This window comes from Varroa jacobsoni, unplaced genomic scaffold (assembly GCF_002532875.2).
Source record: "Varroa jacobsoni isolate VJ856 unplaced genomic scaffold, vjacob_1.0 contig00535, whole genome shotgun sequence".
NCBI classification, from domain to species: Eukaryota; Metazoa; Arthropoda; class Arachnida; order Mesostigmata; family Varroidae; genus Varroa; species Varroa jacobsoni.
This window is the reverse complement of record NW_019214482.1, coordinates 123,244-144,833: the sequence shown is the minus strand read 5'-3', so window position 1 is coordinate 144,833 and position 21,590 is coordinate 123,244. Positions and strand designations below refer to the sequence as shown.

Sequence of the window (21,590 nt, the reverse complement as noted above, 5' to 3'; positions counted from 1 at the left end):
CAGGCAGGCAGGCAGGCAGGCAGGCAGGCAAACATACTTCGTTTTGTGCTGTGAGCCGGTCAGCCAGCCGTCTGATGCGGTGTCTAACGGCGATATACCGGACGCCTTCGCATTGGTTGAACTCGAAACATAAGAGGTTCTCCCAGTACAAAAGACCGCTACTAGGCCTCAGTATGGTTGTCTGGGCAGTCGAAACAATTTTATTTCTTGTCACGGTTTTTGGCATAAGAATTGTGTCTGCATCAGGCCGATATGCTTCGCACGAGATAGATTGTCTTAGTTTCTTTTAACGACATGAATTTGGCATAGTGACGTCTGTGACGAATACGACGACTGCAGAAGTAAAATTGACGGAAATTTCTGCGAATGTTACTCAGCTGTCTTATGAACTTGAACATGTTAGTAACTACATCGTACGGTTAAAAAGGTAGTACGACGAGAATAATAAAAACGATTTTTATTTGTCAAAGATATTTAGGTGTAAGTTGAAAAATATTTTTAGTATTCTACCTAAAGTGTCATACCAGATAACGTGTATGGTTACGAATATTTTTATTCTCATAGAGTATTTATCTCATAGAGATATAAATATTTTGAGCCGTTCGTATTACTTTATGTTTTTCCGAAGACTAGTCTCTCTGATCTCTTTCAGTGTTCAAACATTCAAGCCTTTGCTGTGAGTTTTGTATTTGTAATCTGTCACTGCGGTCCAAACTACGCATGGGGGATATCAGCATCCAACATTAGGTAAAAAACGCGTAGATAAATTGAAATCCAGCGGAGACATAGGGGGCATCTAGATGCCTGCCCTGGATGCCTGATTGACGAGTGTTTAACGGAATCGCGCACTTACGAAGATGATCAAATTTACGTTAATACTAATCTGCATTTCACTTTGAATTTGGAATTTTTCGTTGGATATAATTGTTTTTTTCTGAGTGTAGAGTTCACATGCTCTCTACACATAGGTGTCCTTTGAATCAGTCAGTTTTTCTAAATGTCTCTAAACTTGGTTTCATATCGTATAGAAAAAACAGACCAGTTGATCTATAGGTTAGTTTCATTTTAGGGCTACAAGTACCTATATTCTGGTAGAAGGTAAACAATGCAATCTCTTGGATGTGTGTTCCCAGTAAACTCACTGAAAGACTGCCAAATTAATAGAAATTCGATTCATTCTTTAAGTATTTATAAACTGACAGGATATACTACTCTACAGATTATAACTGTTTAACATTTATCAAAAATAGCGACTAGCCTAAATTAGCTCAAACCTGGACTGGTATAGATATGTGCTATTAATATATTTGTAAAGACTATTGTCAAACAAACATCTCAGCTGTTTGCCTTTTTGTAACCGATGAAATGAAGGCCAAAAGTCTGTAAACCCCAATATTATGCAAAAGTTAACCCCCAGAGATACAGATAAACAAAATGTATTGACTTTTGCGTCTTTTAGTTTTAATCGAGCAAATCTCACCGTTGTAATTTATCTAGATGTACAAAGGGTCGCGAGGTATATAATGCGCTTATGAGAGCGTTAAGCCTGAAACCGGCATTCAAGTATTATCATACCATATGCGGCTTGAATACAGTAACCTCTCACCCTAGGTAGATCCTAATGACCTTTTCCATTTTAATACTTTGCCGTTGCTATCAACAGGGTCGTTCACATGTAGATGTATTCATCTAGGTTATATCTATAATAAGCGGACCAAAGTCTGTGACGACATCGATGAATGCAGAGACACGTACGAATCACCCAGAACTTGTAAAAATAAAGATCGATCTTATGAATGTAATTGCTCGGACAATTATATCCTCCTGTCTCACGGAAAGGGAACCAAAGGACCCCCAAAACTGTTCTTGTAGCCATAAATGAAACTAATGGTCTAATTCTTCCGGTAGACTATAAGGTCTTTATTACTTTCGTTACGCACAAATAATATCCTTTCAGGGAACATTTCGTGGAACATTAAAATGTCTTTAGTTTTTTTGTAAAGCCCTGCGCTACGAAGAAGGCGGCGACAGGCGTAGCAAGTACATCATGCTATGGGGCGAGGGAGTGAATTGCTTTCATGCCTGTTCCATATTAACAATAGAAATTGTTTCTCCTATAACAGTTGGGAGTGATTGTGTTATTAATCCATAGAGCCTTAGAGAAAATGCTTCGATAAACAGATAAGGTACGCGGTTCCATCTATATTCTCAAAATAAAGAGGATAGTGTATATATATATATATATATATAGGCCAATTCTTTAAACTATGTCTAGATGGGTATGTATGAATAGTAGCGGATGAGCAAATCAACTGAATAGATAAACAGGAATTTTAATGATCGTATGAGGGGTTCTAAGAGAATATATTGTTACCAATCATCCAGCCTTATAACCATGCGTTCGTGCATTCTGTGTAACAAATATTATTAATGACATTATTCTACTGATGACGTTACACAGGGTTATTCCTGCGTGATAAAAGACTATTGTGAAGAGAGGACGTGTCCTTTACCATTCCTGTGCCGAAATCTTGATGACGAGGGAAGCCGGCTGCATTCGCCCTGAGACAGGCTTCGGAATTAGATATGTATCGACCGCGATGAGTGTCAAACATCAAATCTATGCGAAAGGTATCATTTTCTGAACATATCAGTTCGGTCACTTAGTCAGATTCAATACAATGTTTTTTTCTCGTAGGAATTCGTTGCTATGGATGCGAAAACCATTGAGGCTTTCCTCATCGGAGCAATCCGCCTCTATTGATGGAATTGTCTGTGTAACTGAGGACTGCACGAGTTTTTACAGAATAGCTTTACAAACGGAGATCCATTATGAAGCCATTATAAAAGTTCGTTAATAATCGTTAGTGCCGGTAACTATGGTCATAATAAAAATAATTACTGATACAATCCTCGGCAGTCAACACACATACGACTTTATACGTAACGTTTTCCGCAAAATCACAGTTTTAACATTGTGAAAGTTAGCTTGCTAATTTTTTTAAATCTGTAATTTAATATTTCTTTATGCACTAAGTTATTGGCGAAGCGGAATCCTTTAACCTAGAAGGTCCCTATAACTGCAAGTGTTTAAATGTTGAAGGCGTTTCAACAATGGAGCTGACCCTTAGAGATGGCCTGAAAATGAATGTTTGTCGTTCGAACAATCAATGGTCCGAACTGAGTTGCGGACCTCAACAAGAGTACATACGAGGAACATGTTGTTCCGCCGAAGGCTGCATTTATAGTGGTAGTAACAGAGGGCATCGACGAATGCGCCACGGTCGAAACGATTGCCCAGAACGTCCAAAATAAGCCCGGCTTTGCTTGCGTTTGCCCTAATGGCTTTCGAGAAATATCCATTACCCTCGCATCTGGTTACGAAAAAATTGGCTGTGTTGATATTAACAAACGCTCCTAAGGTTCACACACGTGACACTTTATTTGCCGAAATAGATAAGGCTCTTTTGATTGTAGATGCAAAGCTGGCTACATTAACGACTTCTGGTCTCTAATGGTGGATAATTTTACCTTTTTTTTTTGGAGGTTAGAGGCAAATGCATTATGCAGACCGGACATCACTGGATTGTATCTTGTCCGGTACTGTGGGACTCTCACCCACTAAACTCTGGACCCCTTTATCAGCTTGGGTCATGGTTCGGGATATGAAACCATGACTTGCAGGAACGGTCATTTCATCATCCTTCCCTTTGACCCGTTCCAGTCCATCCTCCATTCTGGCTTTCCTCTTGACCAGAAACTCTAGGTCTAGAGGGGGATCGTACTCCCTGTACTTCTGTTAATTTCAGGTGTTGTGCGTCCGACCCATGATTGTTTCGGGTCTGCCCTTCCACTATTCTCTTACGTCTCATCCTTTCTAGTTGTTCTTTTCTTTTCATAATATCGTCAAAGAAAGCCGTAACTTTGGCCCAGTTCGTCCTGTCCTTTGTCATCATATCCACCATCTCCTTGGTACTGCCCTTTGTTGTTACTTCTCTGTGTACCTGTTTATCTCTGACCGCTCTAAGTGCCTGGCAGTGAAGAAGAGTATGTTCTACTCCGTCCTTCATGCCCGAAACGCAGAGCACACAGATGTCCACTTGCGTTTTGCCGATTTTTGTCACGTATGTCTGGAACTGTCCATGACCCGACAAGACTTGGCAGGAGTAGTATGTTAGCTCTCCCTGGCTGCCGCGAATCCATTTCCTGACATCTGGTATTAGATGTCGGGTCCAACTACCCGGAGATTCTCCCCCTCCGTAAGTGCGTGGATTTTCCCATTGCTGCTGCCATTTGTTCATTGTATCCTTACGTGCCCTTATGTTGTCGGTGGATTCATCTCTTTGTCTTCGTTCAGCTCTTTCTATGGCAAGCAAGTCCCAGGGGATCATTTTGGCCAGTACTAGGAGCGCTTCGGTTGACACAGTTCTGTACGCTCTGGCCACTCGTATTACTACAATTCTTTGTGCAGCCAGCAGTATATCTCGGTTGACTTTTGCCCTCAGCGCCATTTCTGCCCATACAGGAGCTGCATATAGCGCTCTAGTCTCAGCTACTGAGGCCAGCAGTCTTCGGCTACGCTCAGAGGCTCCTCCCATTCTGGGCAGTATTCTCGACAAATTAAGGGCTGCTCTTTCTGCCTTTTTAGCTGCATGTTTAATATGCTTCCTTCCAGTCATTGCAGTGTCAATTATTACTCCAGGGTATTTCGCCCTTTTCTAAATGTTAATTTGAGTATTACCCAGAGATATTTCTATATCTGTGGTCTTCTTTTTCCCAGTTAGGTATAATGCTTCTGTCTTTTCCGCGGCTAGCCGTAGATAATGTTCTTCCATCCACCGTTCTGTGATCTGGAAGGAGTCGTTAGCTTTGTTCTCTAGTTCCACCTCTGTCTGGGCTCTGATTATGAGAGCTAGGTCATCTGCATATGCTATGGTCTCTACCCCCTCCGGCAGTCCCGTTTTTTGCAGAACCCCATCGTAAGCTAGATTCCATAGTATTGGACCGAGGACCGAGCCCTGTGGTGCTCCTGCTGCGACCATATATCTTATCCCATCCGCTATTAGTATTCTGTTCTCTAAGTATGAACTGATGATCCTGCGTAGATGCTTAGCGATATTCTTTTCTTCCAGTGCTTCCATTAATTTTCCCCAGTTCATGCTATTAAAAGCATTTCTAACATCCAGTAGGATTAGCAGCACGAAGTTCCGGGTCTTTAGTGTGCTTCTCATCTCTTCCCTCGCTAGCCCGAGGGCCCTGTCCACAGCTGTCATCGTAGAACGGTGTTTCCTAAAGCCGTATTGCGTCTCCGACAGTGCCTCTTTATCTTCAATCTCCTTGTTCAGTCTATTCACTATTATGCTTGCAATAGCTTTTGCTGCTGTACTTAGAAGGCAGATTGGTCGAAATGAACGAATCAGAACTAAGTTTGCTTCCTTCCATATATCCGGGAATTTTTCTCTCCGCAGTATGTCGTTCGCATATTTTTGTAATATCCTTGGCCATCTTTTGATCAACGTCTTGACTACTTCCGGTGGGACTCCGTCGGGCTCTGGTGCTTTCCCTGCTGCTATTTTGTTTCGTGCTTCTGTTATTTCTTCCAGAGTTACTTCGGGGATATCTCTTTCGTCTACCTCAATCGTTGTTTCATACCTCCTTGGTTGCATAGGGAATAGGTTCCTTACCCCTTTCATCACTATGTCTGGGGGGATTGGTGGCGATTTTTTCTTCATTTTGTCCCTTACTATTTGATAAGAGAGTCCGAAAACGTCTCGGTCAATCCTTCTATGAGTTTTTTCCAGGATTTTTCCTCACTATGTCGTATACTTTGTCTTAGTTTATTTCGGGCTTCCTGGTATTCCCGGAGTTGTTGTGTCGCTCTTTTTTCTGTTTCCGGTTGAAGATTGTTCGTGCGTCTCTGCCAGCTTCTTGTTCTTGTCTATGTACGCCTTTTCCTCACGCATATTTTCCTGAGATCTGCGATTTCCTTATTCCACCAGTGTTTTGGGCGGTGGTGGTGTCGATCTATGGGCGGTTGCTGATCAACTTTCGTACATGCATCAATCAGAAGCTGACTGAGTTGTTGCGCTTCTATCTGTATCCTTCCAGTTCCCGTTTCGCTTACCATGATTTGCTCGCACTTTCTGTCTAATTCTCTTCGCAGTATTGGGAGATCTAATTTCCTTGCTTGCCATCTTCTTGTCTTTCTCTGTGTTCCTTCCGGTGGTCTTGTTTGCTCGACTTGGAAAAATATGTAGTGGTGATCACTACCACTTTTTTCTTCGTCCAAAACTCTCCACCCTGTTGTGAAGGCTGCAGCCTCGTTGTTTACTAATGTGATGTCTATGTGTGATGGGTAACCACTGTCTTCACAAGTAGGAGCCCCTCCATCATTAAGCACTGCCAGTCCCTCTGTTGCCATCCACTCCAGGGTCGCTATTCCTCTTCGGTCGTTACTTCTGCTGCCCCATACTACATTCTTTGAGTTAAAATATCCTGTGACAATAATCTTTTTCCTATTATCATGTCGTTTTACACTTTGTCCTAGTTCTCCAAAGAATTTTTTAAATTCTTCTATTGATCTATTGGGCGAAAAGTAACATGTGCAGAATACTGCTACGTTTTCGATCTCCGCCCATATGAAACCATTTCCTGTTCCTTTTCTTCGTATTACTACGTTCCTCACGCGGTTCCAGTATATAGCAGTATCCTTTTTATCTTCCGTCACTCCAATTTCTTTAGCACTGGCTATTCTTTTGTAGTTCAGTTCTGATAATAGACAAAGGTGTATGCCGTATTTCTGGATTGTGATTTCCAGTAAGTCATGGGCAGCAGACGAGCGATTGAGGTTGATCTGTATTAGTCTGAACTCTATTTTGCTAATATTCTTCTATTCCTCTCTTTGCTGTTTGCTTTTGTACCCTTAGTTTTTCAGTGGGCCGTTTAGCAGTCTTCTTTGCTGATGGTGTTATAAAATTTTCCTCGTCTGTCGTTGGTCTTTTTGTCCTCTTTTCCCTCTTCTTTGTTTCTTCTTCTCTTTCTTTCGCTACATTTTATTGTTCTCTCTTGTCTTTATCTCTTCTTCTCCTGTGGAGAAAGGGGGACAGGGTTTTGTTGCTATCTTAATGTTGAGCTTTCGTTTGACCTGGTCCACTAGAGTTCGATACCTAGGGCACAACATTGATGTAGCTCTGTGGCCCTCCATATCGCATTCGTAGCAAAAGGGAATCACTCTTTCGCACTTATTTGCCGTATGTCCCGTGATCCCACAGCGGTAGCATCTTTTTCCTTCCACTTTGGCTTTTTCGGTACATTCGTGGGCTCTATGCCCGACTTTCTGGCATCTGAAACAGTTTTGTAATTTGACCCATTCCCTTATCTTGCATCTGTAGGGCCCCATCTGTATTACTCTTCTTTCTTTTATACTTTTTACCAGAGCTGTTGGTATTTGTATCAGTGAATACCAACTGCTTCTAGACTGACGAGGGTTTCCGGCTGTTATTTCCGTGCCTGCTGGTAATCCCAGCGCTATTTTGATGTCGTTCGCTATCTTTCTACCCGTAACCAAGGGATCTACATCCCATATGGCCAACGTGTGTTGATTTGTCTTCATGCTTACATCTAGTTTCATGCCCTCCTCATTTTTAAGGATGCTGGCGATTTTTGTGGCTTCGTCTTTTATATTTCCCTGTACCCTGAGGACAACGTCTCCTCCTGCTCCTTGGGAGACTCCTATTTTACCATCTATTTTTGTGGGTCCTAATTTCGTGCGGACTCCCGTCAGCACCTCGCTGTAGGATCTGTTTTCTCCTGTTTTTATCCTTATTGTTGTGATCTCTTCGTTGCGTCTTCCTCTTGTTATCTATCTTTATTATTGGTGTTGTTTGTCCTTTTTCACCCTTAAGGGTTTTGACTACTCTCTTGATCATTTTTGTTAGGCCCTCTTTATTTCCTTTATTTTTATTTCATATCATTCCGATAATACCTTGGAATAATAATTGACACTGCAATGACTGGAAGGGAGCATATTAAACATGTAGCTAAAAAAGCAGACAGAACAACCCTCAACTTGTCGAGAATACTGACCAGAGTGGGAGGAGCCTCTGAGGGCAGCCGAAGACTGCTGGCCTCAGTAGCTGAGGCTACAGCGCTATATGCAGCTCCTGTATGGGCAGAAATGGCGCTGAGGGCAAAAGTCAACCGAGATATACTGCTGGCTGCACAAAGAATTGTAGTAATACGAGTGGCCAGAGCGTACAGAACTGTGTCAACCGAAGCACTCCTAGTACTGGCCAAAATGATCCCCTGGGACTTGCTTGCCATAGAAAGAGCTGAACGAAGACAAAGAGATGAATCCACCGACAACATAAGGGCACGTAAGGATACAATGAACAAATGGCAGCAGCAATGGGAAAATCCACGCACTTACGGAGGGGGAGAATCTCCGGGTAGTTGGACCCGACATCTAATACCAGATGTCAGTAAATGGATTCGTGGTAGCCAGGGAGAGCTAACATACTAATCCTGCCAAGTCTTGTCGGGTCATGAACAGTTCCAGACATACATGACAAAGATTGGCAAAACGCAAGTGGACATCTGTGTGCTATGCGAGTCGGGCATGAAGGACGGAGTGGAAGATACTCTTCTTCATGGGCCCGATGCACAACAACTGGAATTAGCAGAAGTACAGGGAGTACGGTCCCCTCGAGACCTAGAGTTTCTGGTCAAGAGGAAAGCCAGAATGGAGGATGGACTGGATCGGCTCAAAGGAAAGGATGATGAAATGACCGTTCCTGCAAGTCATGGTTTCGAAGTAATATCAAACATATCCCGAACCATGGCCCAAGCTGATAAAGGGGTCGAGGGTTTAGTGGGTGAGAGTCCCACAGTACCGGACAAAGCACAGTGAATGATGTCCGGTCTGCATAATGCATTTGCCCTTAACCTCCAAAAAAAAAAAGGTAAAACTGTCCCCCGGAGGTCCGGTCCTTGAAAGAAGCAGGAAATAATCAATGATCGGAAGGGCGCGTCTCCAGGTGGCGGATAGGGGAAGGCCTATCAGATACGATAGGTACCGGGAAAGTATACCCGGTGCGGACCAAAACCAGCCCCCAGGGAAGTACTCATTGTTCTCTCACATATCTACTGCGAAATAGAAACGATGGGCCCTGAGGACTCTAGCGGCGGAGGAAAGCCAACTCAGAGGGCTTCAACGACGCGGAGAGTAGGGGGGCAACGATAGAAAGCGCCAGATTCGGGGGAGCCGGAGGAAATAAGACAAGTCGCTGGACAGGGACAAACGTGAGGGTACCGCTCTAGAACCATGGGGCACTGACGGGCTGGCAGGTAGTACAGGGGCCCGGGCGTTTAGTCAACACCACCTGACTGCCCCATCAACTGACCGAAAATCCCGTTATTGTTGTAGTGCCGGATGACAACCGGAAGGGGCTCTGCAGCAATATTTAGGGGGCGTTGCTGAGGCCACACGTATGAAAACCTGTCCCTCGATAAATGTTGGAAAGCTAACGGTCCGAACAACCGATGCTGTCTTTCGACCCACAAAAGAACAAGATAAACAGAAATCAAAATGGAATATAAGATTAAAATAAATGCCGGTATCACTGTGCCACTGGCGAGAGGGGTCCCCAACCCTGGAAGAAAAGAAGAGACATATGAAGAAAGAAAACAAGGAAGAAGAGAAGAAGGGAGAGACCTAAAGGAAGAATTTTCCCTGCACGAAGGAATGCCTACGGGGTCAAGACAAGTAGATGACAAAGACGTCATAGGAACACAAGAAGGACAATTACTAAAAGGCCACCTAGGGGAGACCCAACAACAGGCATGTAGGACTGGATATGAGCAAGAGATGCATATAAGCTACGAAGGGTTAACCCTGAAGTAAAACATAGGAACAGGTTGGGACAAGGAAAAGAACTACGGAAGAAATAGTTTCGGTAAATAATACGGAGGATATAAGTCCAACAGATAAGAGACGAAAAGAAAATAAAGAAGAAGTACGAACAGAATCCAAAAGTGTGGACGAAGCCATAGGTACAGTCAAAAAGCTCTCAGGAGTCTTAGAAATTCTATGCAAAAAACAAAGTGACATCAAGGAAAATCCAAGACAATTATCCAGAGCGATTAGAACCTTGATAAGAACCGAGAGACTAAGAAAAAAGGCTGAACTTGAACGAAGAAATAGTCTAGAGGAGCAAAAGGACACGATACTGGAACTAGAACCACAGAAAATTCAAAATGGAAAAAAAGAGAACGAGGAAAAGGAAACACACAAGGAAAATAAAGAAGACATCTTTTGTAACAGATGCAAACAGAAGATTGAAAAGGAACGCCTAGAAGGGATCGAAAATACAAGGATAGAGGAAGAGATAGAAGCGGAACTAACCGCAGTCAAAACAAAAGAAGACTAGGAGGACATGGCCCCAGAAAGTGTTTAAGCGGGTTACAATAATAAAGGAAAATATACTGGCCATTAAGGACACAAGGGCGATGATAATTGAAAAAGGCCTCGAGAAGGATCAAAAGCTACTTAAACAACTTGATGCCCAAATTAATGGAGCTAAGGAAGTAGGGAAACTGACAGCGGGTAGTGTCGCATTAATCACGAGTAGCAGCTCCTTCAACCTCATGACAGGGCACGTGGAAGGGGAAGGAATACCAGAAAACGCAAAAACAAATATAATAATAGGAGTAATAAATAAAGAGGAGACAGAAGAGGGCCTAACAAAAATGATCAAGAAAGTAGTCAAAACCCTTAAGGACGAACCCTTAAGGACAAACAACACCAGTAATCAAGATAACCGACCAAGCTGATACCGAGAACACCAGAAAACTACTTGAAGTGTATGGCAGATATTTTGGGTGCGATATTAATATATGCAGAGAACAACAGGACAATACACAAATACGGAAAAGAAGGAAATTGAAAAATCGATAACAAGAGAAAGACGCTACGAAGAGACCACAACAATAAGGATCACGGCAGGAGAAAACAGATCCTACAGTGAGGCGCTGACGGGAGTTCGCACGAAATTAGGACATACAAAAATAGATGGTAAAATAGGAGTCTCCCAAGGGGCAGGAGGAGACGTTCTGCTGAGGGTACAGGGAAATATAAAAGATGAAGCCATAAAAATCGCCAGCATCCTTAAAAATGAGGAGGGCATGAAGCTAGATGTAAGCATGAAGACAAATCAGCACACGTTGGCTATATGGGATGTAGATCCCTTGGTTACGGGTAGAAAGATAGCGAACAACATCAAAATAGCGCTGGGATTACCAGCAAGCACGGAAATAACAGCCGGAAACCCTCGTCAGTCTAGAAGCAGTTGGTATTCACTGATACAAATACCAACAGCTCTGGTAAAAAGTATAAAAGAAAAAAGAGTAATACAGATGGGGCCCTACAGATGCAAGATAAGGGAATGGGTTAAATTACAAAACTGTTTCAGATGCCAGAAAGTAGGGCATAGAGCCCACGAATGTACCGAAAAAGCCAAAGTGGAAGGAAAAAGATGCTACCACTGTGGGATCACGGGACATACGGCAAATAAGTGCGAAAGAGTGATTCCCTTTTGCTACGAATGCGATATGGAGGGCCACAGAGCTACATCAACGTTGTGCCCTAGGTATCGAACTCTAGTGGACCAGGTCAAACGAAAGCTCAACATTAAGATAGCAATAAAACCCTGTCCCCTTTTTCCACAGGAGAAGAAGAGATAAAGACAAGAGGGAACAATAAAATGTAGCGAAAGAAAGAGAAGAAGAAACAAAGAAGAGGGAAAAGAGGACAAAAAGACCAACGACAGACGAGGAAAATTTCATAACACCATCAGCAAAAAAGACTGCTAAACGGACCACTGAGGAACTAAGGATACAAAAGCAAACAGCAAAGAGAGGAATAGAAGAATATTAGCAAAATAGAGTTCAAACTAATACAGATCAACCTCAATCGCTCGTCTGCTGCCCATGACTTACTGGAAATCACAATCCAGAAATACGGCATACGCCTTTGTCAATTATCAGAACTCAACTAGAAAAGAATAGCCAGTGCTAAAGAAATTGTAGTGATGGACGATAAAAAGGATACTGCTATATACTAGAACGGCATGAGAAACGTAGTAATACGAAGAAAAGGAGCAGGAAATGGTTTCATATGGGGGGAGATCGAAAACGTAGCAGTATTCTACACATGTTACTTTTCGCCCAATAGATCAATAGAAGAATTTAAAAAATTCCTTGGAGAACTAGGACAAAGTGTAAAACGACATGATAATAGGAAAAAGATTATTGTCACAGGATATTTTAACTCAAAGAATGTAATATGGGGCAGCAGAAGTAACGACAGAAGAGGACTAACGACCCTAGAGCGGTTGGCAGCAGAGGGACTGGCGGTGCTTAATGATGGAGAGGCTCCTACTTGTGAACACAGTGGTTACCCATCATACATAGACATCACATTAGTAAACAACGAAGCAGCAGCCTTTACAGCAGGATGGAGAATCTTGAACGAAGAAGAAAATGGTAGTGACCACCACTACATATTCTTCCAAGTCGATAATATGAATACATATTATTCCAAGCCTTTATTCCTCTTTATTTATTACTCCTATTATTACATTTGTTTTTGCGTTTTCTGGTATTCCCTCCCCTTCCGCGTGCCCTGTCATAAGGTTTACCTAGCAAAATTGAACCTCACCAAAGATAGCGTTGACTTTGTTTACCTACCTATTCAACGTGAAGTTTCAGCTTCGATAGTAATATAATGAAAACTATACAGCTGTACACTATGTTGATCTAAATAATGGAATATGCGTTGAAATAATTTCTAACCGTGGGCAAATATCTATGGCACAAATTGACCGGCTTTACGAAATGATTTACTGGACGGATACAGCTGGTGTAATGGTATCAAAGCTAAATGACAAACACGTTCAGATGCTTCTCTCTTTCCACGACACCATAAGCAACTTAAATGGATGGATGCTGTTCATGCACAAGCAGCAAGTCTAGAGGGCTGGACTCGATGGAAATCATTTGCGTCGAGTCTTCGTGGATGTCGCTTGCGTTCGACGTTAAGGACAATAGCATTATCATTCGGAAGATACAACAAATACCAATTAGAAATCGCTTTCTCTCGCAGATATGTTCATCGACTTCGCAGTGCTTGGAGATCAAGCCGGTACTCTATTTGCCATAAGCCGCAATGGCAAACACTCACTTCCACTCGAAGGTACAAATTCAATGCTCTATGCCTCAAAACAACCTCGTGGTCGACCGTGTCCGCACCTGTGCGTCAGTTCGCCTCCAATCGTACGTTGTTCCTGCTTCTGTCCCAATGAACTGGGAGATGACTGTTACCAGCATGTAGGCTGCGATTTTCCGGCAGATCCGGTTTCGGTACCGATGTTTACGACAGGCACAACTCTATACCCTACTCACGCAATGGCAATATCGAAAATGGATGCCTCATCGGTTAAGCGATCCCGGCGGAACCATGGGGGCCAACATCTCACAGCTGGTCCTTATTTCGGATAGCCAAGATGACGGAATGGAAGAACATGCCATTCGAAATAAATGACCCATAGTCTTCGGATGTGGTCACTCACGCAGGCAACTTTCCAATACATCTCCGAAGAACACATGAAAAAAGGGCTTGAAATAGAATGAACAATAAACGTAATGGAATCAGAAGTAGGAACAAAATGATTCAGTTGAAGTGAGTTTATTTATCTGAAAGGGTAACAGTACCACGCATTAAACATGGATTCGAAGGGGCTCTCAAGTGTTACCGATAGAAACGTCCTAAGGGCCCTTTGAAATAAAGTCATATTCATGCATTCCGTTAATCACCAAGGCTTTGTTTAAAGACGCCAAAGTACAAAATTTCATTTAATAGTTCCATATTTCAACGGTTGTTATCTTTCCGAATTGAAGTAGTTGATTGATTACCCACCGTATTCATCAGATGCGGCTTCCAGGGACTCCTTTCCTTTCCTAAGGTCATGGTTTTATTTGGAGGACAGAGATTTTCATCAAGTGAGGAAGTCACTACATTCGTAAACGTATGATGCCAACCGTTACCTGGACCAATTAACGAGATGAAAGTAGAAAGTAGGTGTATAAATTTATAAGGGAACCATATTGATAAGCAGAACGGCTTCGACAAAAAAATGATTCATTTTTGTATTATACCGGGAGTTTTTCCTATTGTCTACGCATAAGAAGTCTCTAACGTTAGTTTCAACCGACTCTAACTTTGATTGATATTTACCACTTAAATGAGCAGTGCGATCTTTAGATTCAGTAAGTGCTTCGGCCGTAAAATACCCAAAATAAATACAAAAATACTATGGCATACTTTGGCTGTTGTACCATAGTTGTTAAACGAGTGTTTAGAAGACAGTAATGAAGTTGGTTAATATTTTTATAGAATATTTCATAAAAATAATTTCATGAAAAGCAGCTTTGATAAAGGAGCACTTGTTGTTCCCCTAGCGTAACGTGTATGTATGTATGTACATACATAATGATACACACTGCACCACAATCTATGTGTATACATGAGAATTTAATAATAGCCATTACTATCGAGTATAGACTTTTTTTTTATCTGCTAGTACAAATAATAACAAATAACACAAACGTTCTATTCGAGTAACATTAGCAAACCACAAGACGACAGTCAATAAAAAAGGATTTCAAATACTAACCAATAGGACATTAACGCAATGATCCAATTGTACTTATCGTATTAATAGTAATTGTAACAGCCATAGCTGTGGCACCCGTACTCACACAAAATCGATATAATCCCATTCAGTGCACACTATTCTAAGATTCGATTATAGGCAACTTATAGAACAATAAGTTCCATTTTAATCAATTGAACTCAAAAACAATCCAGTGCTCGAAATTCGCTACTGCCGGTCACCAGTTGACGCGCCAAAATTGAAAAAATCAGTTGAGAGCCAGCTGAAGTCAGATGCAGCTATTCATCGTATCTTGACCATTTTTGGCAGTATGTATATTATTTTTTAAAAAATGCTCATGCTTGAAATAATACCAAACATGGGAGACTTATCGAAAACACTTTTCAACTGTTCAAACGGTGAAGGCTATTCCCTCAAATCATCTTAAGACGCCTGATAAAGCCGTTCTTTTTTATTAGGAATAGCACATGCTTTGAAATTTTCTCATAGAATTATAAGGGGGAGAAATATTAGTTTCTTTTTTTCTCTTCTCGAAAGAAAAAACTTCTCGGTATCTAGCCAATAGCTGATAGAGCGTGGGCAGGTGTTCCCTCTGTATGAACTATCGACTCCATTTAATACCAACCTAGTCAGTCACACTACTAGCTTAACACTATTATACGCTCTTACTCTTCTAAACTGATTGACAGTAGCCTCACACCAGGCTGTTTTACGGAGCAATTTTCACAGTGAATAGACAGTATACGAATTCAGCATAGAAATCAACAAAACATGCACAAGAGTCTAGCGTTAAGTCATAATCAGCGTCCGCACTTCTAGTAATTCCCCCAAATTGAAGGTGACTGCTGCTTTTCGAATATATGGCAATGAATGTCAGTTTTTGGAGGGGCTTCGATTGAACAGTTTCTACATGGAGCTTCGTTACTCGTTTGTCATTTAATTTTAGTTCTAAATGCATTTTATTAATAAGTTAATTAACACTTTGCCTTGTAGTGCAGTAATAATTTTATTGCAATATTGTTGGTGCAAAAACCGCAACCCGTTATAAAGGCTGTTATCATCTAGATATTAAAAAAGTGTGTTGGTGTAACAGACGAGCTGCGCCCATGACTAATTATACAGATATTTTGGGCTATCAGATACAAATGGGAAAGTTTTTCCCCTATTTGGAATGTTCATTTGGAGAACTCGATCATTTTTCTTGTAATATGCCCAACAACCGTTGAAAAATTGTACTAAGGCTATATTAAAAACATGTTTTGTTCTTACTCTCCCCCCTCGCCCAAAAAAAAGCAGCACAACTATGAATTTAGGGTGTAATATCCGATTTTTCGTATCTTCACTACTCAGCGTTGAAATTATGATTTTTACAAAATAATTATCTCACTGTGCGAATACCTTTTCCCTAGTACGTGACTTCTTTTTCCTGTAGCCTCGACGAAGCTGATTTAGACAATTTGCAAACTAGTTCATAGTCGATCAGAATCATGTATTTTTCCTGGTGGTAAAGAGAACGGGAATAACTTAGAGAAAGAGCTCGGAGCCTGTCCTCGCTCAGGTCCCGCATCATGCGGACGGCCGGAGGCTGGTTTTACGTGCAAACTGGACGAACTTTCTACGGGCTTGTACAAAAACATTTCAGGTCGAGCTCAGTTACTTAATCGCCCAGCAGGACAGATACAGCACATCAACGAACGCACTGATTGCGACTAAGTAACGAGGCTAGCGGGCCATTTGGGTGATCCTACTAGGGTAAACCATAACGACACCAAAATTATCGAGTTACTGAAAAAATCAAGGAGATATAGTTGTTATAATTACCAGCTGGATAACAAATTTAACGTCTCAGAAAAATTGCCACCGGACGCGTCTGAAGATGTCAGTTTGCAATTGAATACTAATTTATATTAGGAATTCGGTGTAACATTTGATTAAATATTATAAGCGATTAGTGGGGTAACAGCGATGTTGGGCTGGTGGAATACTGCAATGAAAAAGAACGAGACACCATTTATCTTGTCCTCAGACAAGGCAAATGCGACAGGACAAAGGTCGCTAAGGCGTTGAGCGAAATAGCATCATTTCTTCCATTAGGGTTCCCGCAGTGTTGCAGATTTGCCGCTAAACCATAGTTAATATTCGAGTAGATATAGCGCGAAGGAAAATCGTTGATGTTAAAACAACGTGACGCGATAGTTGTAAAAGGACAAAAAGGGGCGAAATAATTGCACTGGGGTAGTTGCCGATGATTACCTATTTACGTTAGGCTGATCGGAATATCAATCAAGCAATCAGTTAGTTTAATCAGAACAGACCTACAGTATTGTCTAGTGTAACGTAAAATGAGTACCGATTGTATGTATCATATTGGTACTAATTTTTGATAACGAACATGGCCTAACGGAAATCTATTCGTGATTAGGGATTTTGCGAAGATTCTGTTCTTAAGTGCATCAAATGACCATAACAAAGCCCTATTGGGATGCAGAATACACCAAGTCGGTGCTACTGCTCAAGTAATGAGACGATGCTGCGTATTAAGGCACTTCTCGTTTGTCGTGCTAGCTAGGATTGCACGGTTCGGAACCCGAGAAGACTTTTGCCGAACGAAGTTTATTACCGCCACTCATATCAACGAATATGTGTTGCACATACGTGTAGTTGTAAGGGCAGCATAGTCTACGTGGCTGCTGCGCACTTTTAGGTACGTTTCCACGGCAACCGTAGCCAGTTTGCATGTTGTCCCCATTGGTTCAGAACTTAGCGGCGGCAAAACTGTTACCAGACATTAACAATCCGAAAAATAAGAAATAAGGGAAAAACAAAACATAAGGTAGTATTACTAAGGTTAATAGCTGCTTTCATGCTTGCTATGCCATTTTATAAGTCTATTATTCTGGTCCTTCCTCAACAGATTCTCGTGTTCGGGACGCAAATATCCTACTGTCTGAAAATTGTCCCCAAAACGACGTCGCTTGAGAAGTCTATGATGATTGAATTCACAGAAATAACAGGAATCTTTTGTCCAAGTTGTTGTTGAGCTGCCTAAGTCAGCTCGCAGACCGCAGCAGAATGCGGAATTCGGAAGGGCACTACTTTCGATCCGCCGTTTGCACATACGCATCATGTGTTAGTCAGAAAACCTTCCTGTAATAAATTAATAACGTATTCGATAGGTAACAAAAGATGTATGCAATAAAAGACGCATATAAAACTAACGCGCTAGATCTAGCATCTGTCCTTGGCCTAAAATTATCGAAACTGTCGAATGCTTTGAAATAGGAACTTTCGTAGGTACGAAATAGGGTAAGTCTAAAGAAAATTTCGAGACATTCCGCTGCATGACAAATTTTTCACTTTGTTCTTTTCCTCTGCGCAACAAATACTCTCACCTTGTATCTGCTGTCAAAGATTGGGACTGCGGGTCGCGATCAGGTAAGCGATGCAAAAAAAAAAATAGCTGGCTGCGAAAGTTTCCGATTCTAGCGAATCCTGCGTCAACCTGAATACGTGCACTGAACACTGAAAAAGCCCACAACTCTAAGAGTAACCAGACCTATGGTAATGTAATCGGTAAAAAGAGGATTGATCACGCTTGCCTTTTAGAAAGTTCCAAAATTCCAATTAATTAGGTGCGACAACGGAGCTCCAGGCAAAGTTAGCGAAATGAAAATGGTCCACGTAAATCTTGAAAGTAAGATGGTAACGGTGTGTCGTCCTAATCAGTATTTACGTGAAAATGAATACAGACCTCGATGAAACTATATAGGGGAGGTTTCACATCGACGTCTGTTTAGGCATCGATTAATGTTTCAGAAAGTGGAACAATTACCTGGAACAATTGCGCTATAAGGATTCGCATACGCATATGTCCCTATGGATTTTGGAAGATTATCTTACAAGCCGATAGTATGACGTCTCCTCATAATACGATGGAATGCGTCGATATGGACGCGTGTGCCGTGAACCTGTAGTCAATTGATTCGTCATATATACGAAGTTCTTCTTCTGACTCGGACGAAACGAAAAATCCTGCTTGTTTATGGGGTTGAACTGCCAGCATATTGCAACTAGCTCAACTAGCTATTAAACTAGCAACGTTTTATAGCTAGGTTCCACAGTGATGCGAAGTTTCGAGAATGGACGATAATCGCTCATCGTGAGCCTAAGATAAAAATGTACTTTATCGAGGAAAACTTTACGGTTAGATATCGTGTTGAACCGAATGCCATTGTAAGCTGTATGGAACTTGCTTCGGGCCGGGCCGAAGTATCTGCTCTGAGGCTTGATTGAACCTGCGAAAAAATTTATTGGACCGACAGTAGACTACTATTAGTCTCCGAATGGATGAAAGCCATGCGAGCGCCCTTCTTGTTTTACTTGGTCGAAACCCGTCCACTGGATAGACGCGGTTACCTGCGAGAAACAGGCCTAGCGTGCACAGACCGAATCGAGAGGTCGATTGTTGACCAAATAAATGTGACATTGCTTGCCTTCGACGTCGAAGAACCTACAGACCAACAAAGATATTATCTTTTGTCCCGAGGATGTCACACACATTGAAGCTTGTTTGGAGTGACCATCAGCTTTCAACGGCAATTTCACTCTTTGGTTAAGGCGTGCTCGTAGACTTTGACATGTTAAAGGACGAGGCTATTTGAGAATCGCCACGGTAAATCTTTACTTTGTTCTGAGTCGAACAATTTTTCATGTATTACTCTACGTAGTAGCATGCTGCACGCCACGAAATAGCGCGGCGGCAACCACATTCGGCATGGTTGTATTTGTACGTGAGCTTGCAGTACGTCATACGCTTTCTACGTCTCCGATGATAAATTGAGCGGTGGCTATTCAGTTGCTGAAGCCGCCTGCCGCTCTGCGGAAAAATTCTGCCTCAACTGTTTCATTTGCTGTCCGAGAATTTCTCTAGCTTATTTACACAGCGGCAATATAGATGGACGCGTAATCTTGACAATACAGCAAGAGCAAGTACTACGAGGTCCACTTCTGCTAGAGGCCCCGAGACAGTACGATGGGACGCAGTCTTTTTAGTTACCACGTGCCCCGTATGTGAGCACTCAAGGAGCAGGCTACCTGATACATGTGTAGGTTATACACGAAGAGGCAAAGTATTTGCCAAAATAATTCTAACTGAAATACGTGCAGGCGTTGGAAAAGTTCTCAACTTAATTATCGAGAGAGAGAGAGAGAGATCGAACTGTAGACATACCGCAAGAAAATTATTCGAGTCGCGTATATAGCCGCGTAACTCACGAATATAATTTTGCATGGGTCATTGCCTCATTATGAAATGCATAGGAAGGGAAATGTTACCCGTCCTCTACAGTCAGAAATAATATAAGGGTCGTTAGAAGTTTCATTGCACGCTTTTTTTGACAGTACATAAAATCTGATCTGCATAAGAGGACCTTTTAATTGTTAACAAGGTCCCAACTCTATCAGCGAATACGTTATAGAAATGAAAGCCAGACGAACACGAGTAGTCGTCGAACGTTTGTTATAAAATTACACTAGTATATGGGAAAATATCGCTCATCACTTTTTGGTCTGACCAAAGGCATTGAATGTGTATTCGATACCTTAAGGCAAAAGGCCTAACTGGCCTGGAAACAGTGCTGTGATAGAGCCATTCTGGGTAGCCTTCCTAGCACGATAACGTTTCGAACTGTTGGAGTGAAATCTACATGTATTGTTTCACCGAATTTACAATCATTCGTTAGTTATTAATCAATCAATCAATCAATCCGATTTTTCATTGTAATCCTTCTATTTTCCTCTTGCAGAAAAGCATACGATATTGTTACACCAGCTTTACCTAGGTACCAACCGATGCTATTATATTCCATATACCAAAATAGTTCCGTTTCATTTCTCCAACGATGGCTTCAATAGCGGAAGTGTTAAAAAACAAGATCGCATATATTGAAAGTTGAAGATTCCAGATTGTCACTACCGTTATTTTCAGCTCGCTTAACCGTCCTCGTTTAACGGTAAGCGTTTAAAAAAAAAGGATCAAAATGTTAATTTATCCATTATTAAATATTCTAATTTGAAATAATCGTAGATTTACAAAGGTAACCTAGTTAATAAGTGTGTATTAACAATAATGATATTCGCCTACTTGGTAAATTCGCATGGTGAGAAGGGGTTCACAGTCAGTTAACACGTGTATAGAGCAGTAGAAGACGAAAAAAAGTGTTATTTGTTTACAATATCAATTTGACCCCCCTTCTGATACGTAGGCAAGCTCTGGCTTTGCCACGCACCGAGTGTGGTGCGCGAGTGGGTAACGCTCGGATAAGCGCGTTCGTCTTTAGCGCAGGACCTCAACGATACAACTATAGCTCTCCTAACAAATGGACTACTCTGATCTAGTGGTGATGCTGGAATAGTTTAGGATGTTTGTTTAACAAAGCTATCAGATGATGTTAATGTGTATAATGTGTACGACTCATTTTAAACATGTGAAATAAAAAAAAATTCGGTTCGTATCTAATCTATACATTTGTTCCCCGTGGCACTTCAGAAAAGGTCACAGGAATTAACGTTGATTACTTCGCCGGTAACACTTGCAAATATTCGTTTCACTATATTTATCCAAGCTCCAGCATGCATCATTTGTCTTTGGAAAAAAAGAGCCGACCAGGGGGGCAAGTGGAAACTTCCCAAAGAAGCCCTGTGAAAAGCTGGGACGTAAATAAAACCTTTTATACAATATTTATAGAAATGTTAAAAACCAGATTAGCATCAATACAAAATTTGTCAGTGAGATTAAAAAAAAAATAAAAATAAAACACGCTTGCGGAATAGCGGAAGGTACCATACCACGAGGCAAAAACT

At 41.6% G+C, this 21,590-nt stretch overlaps 1 protein-coding gene across 5 annotated transcripts; it reads left to right on the top strand.

The window, feature by feature from the left end:
- The first annotated feature begins 54 nt into the window (after positions 1-54).
- Positions 55-21,574, top strand: LOC147752005 (uncharacterized). 5 transcript variants are annotated; one of them, XR_015315285.1, is made up of 4 exons: positions 55-398; positions 653-747; positions 2,462-2,631; positions 20,993-21,574. XR_015315285.1 is itself a non-coding variant. In XM_086972871.1 (4 exons), exons 3-4 carry the CDS (start codon positions 2,535-2,537, stop codon positions 13,552-13,554), a joined length of 492 nt encoding a protein of 163 aa, XP_086828997.1. In that variant the 5' UTR covers positions 55-427; positions 653-747; positions 2,462-2,534; the 3' UTR covers positions 13,555-14,599. The 5 variants fall into 5 exon arrangements, 1 of the variants encoding a protein (XP_086828997.1); XR_015315284.1 differs by having other exon boundaries at positions 55-427; XR_015315288.1 differs by lacking the exon at positions 20,993-21,574 and adding an exon at positions 17,644-17,928 and having other exon boundaries at positions 55-427.
- Positions 21,575-21,590: the final 16 nt, after the last annotated feature.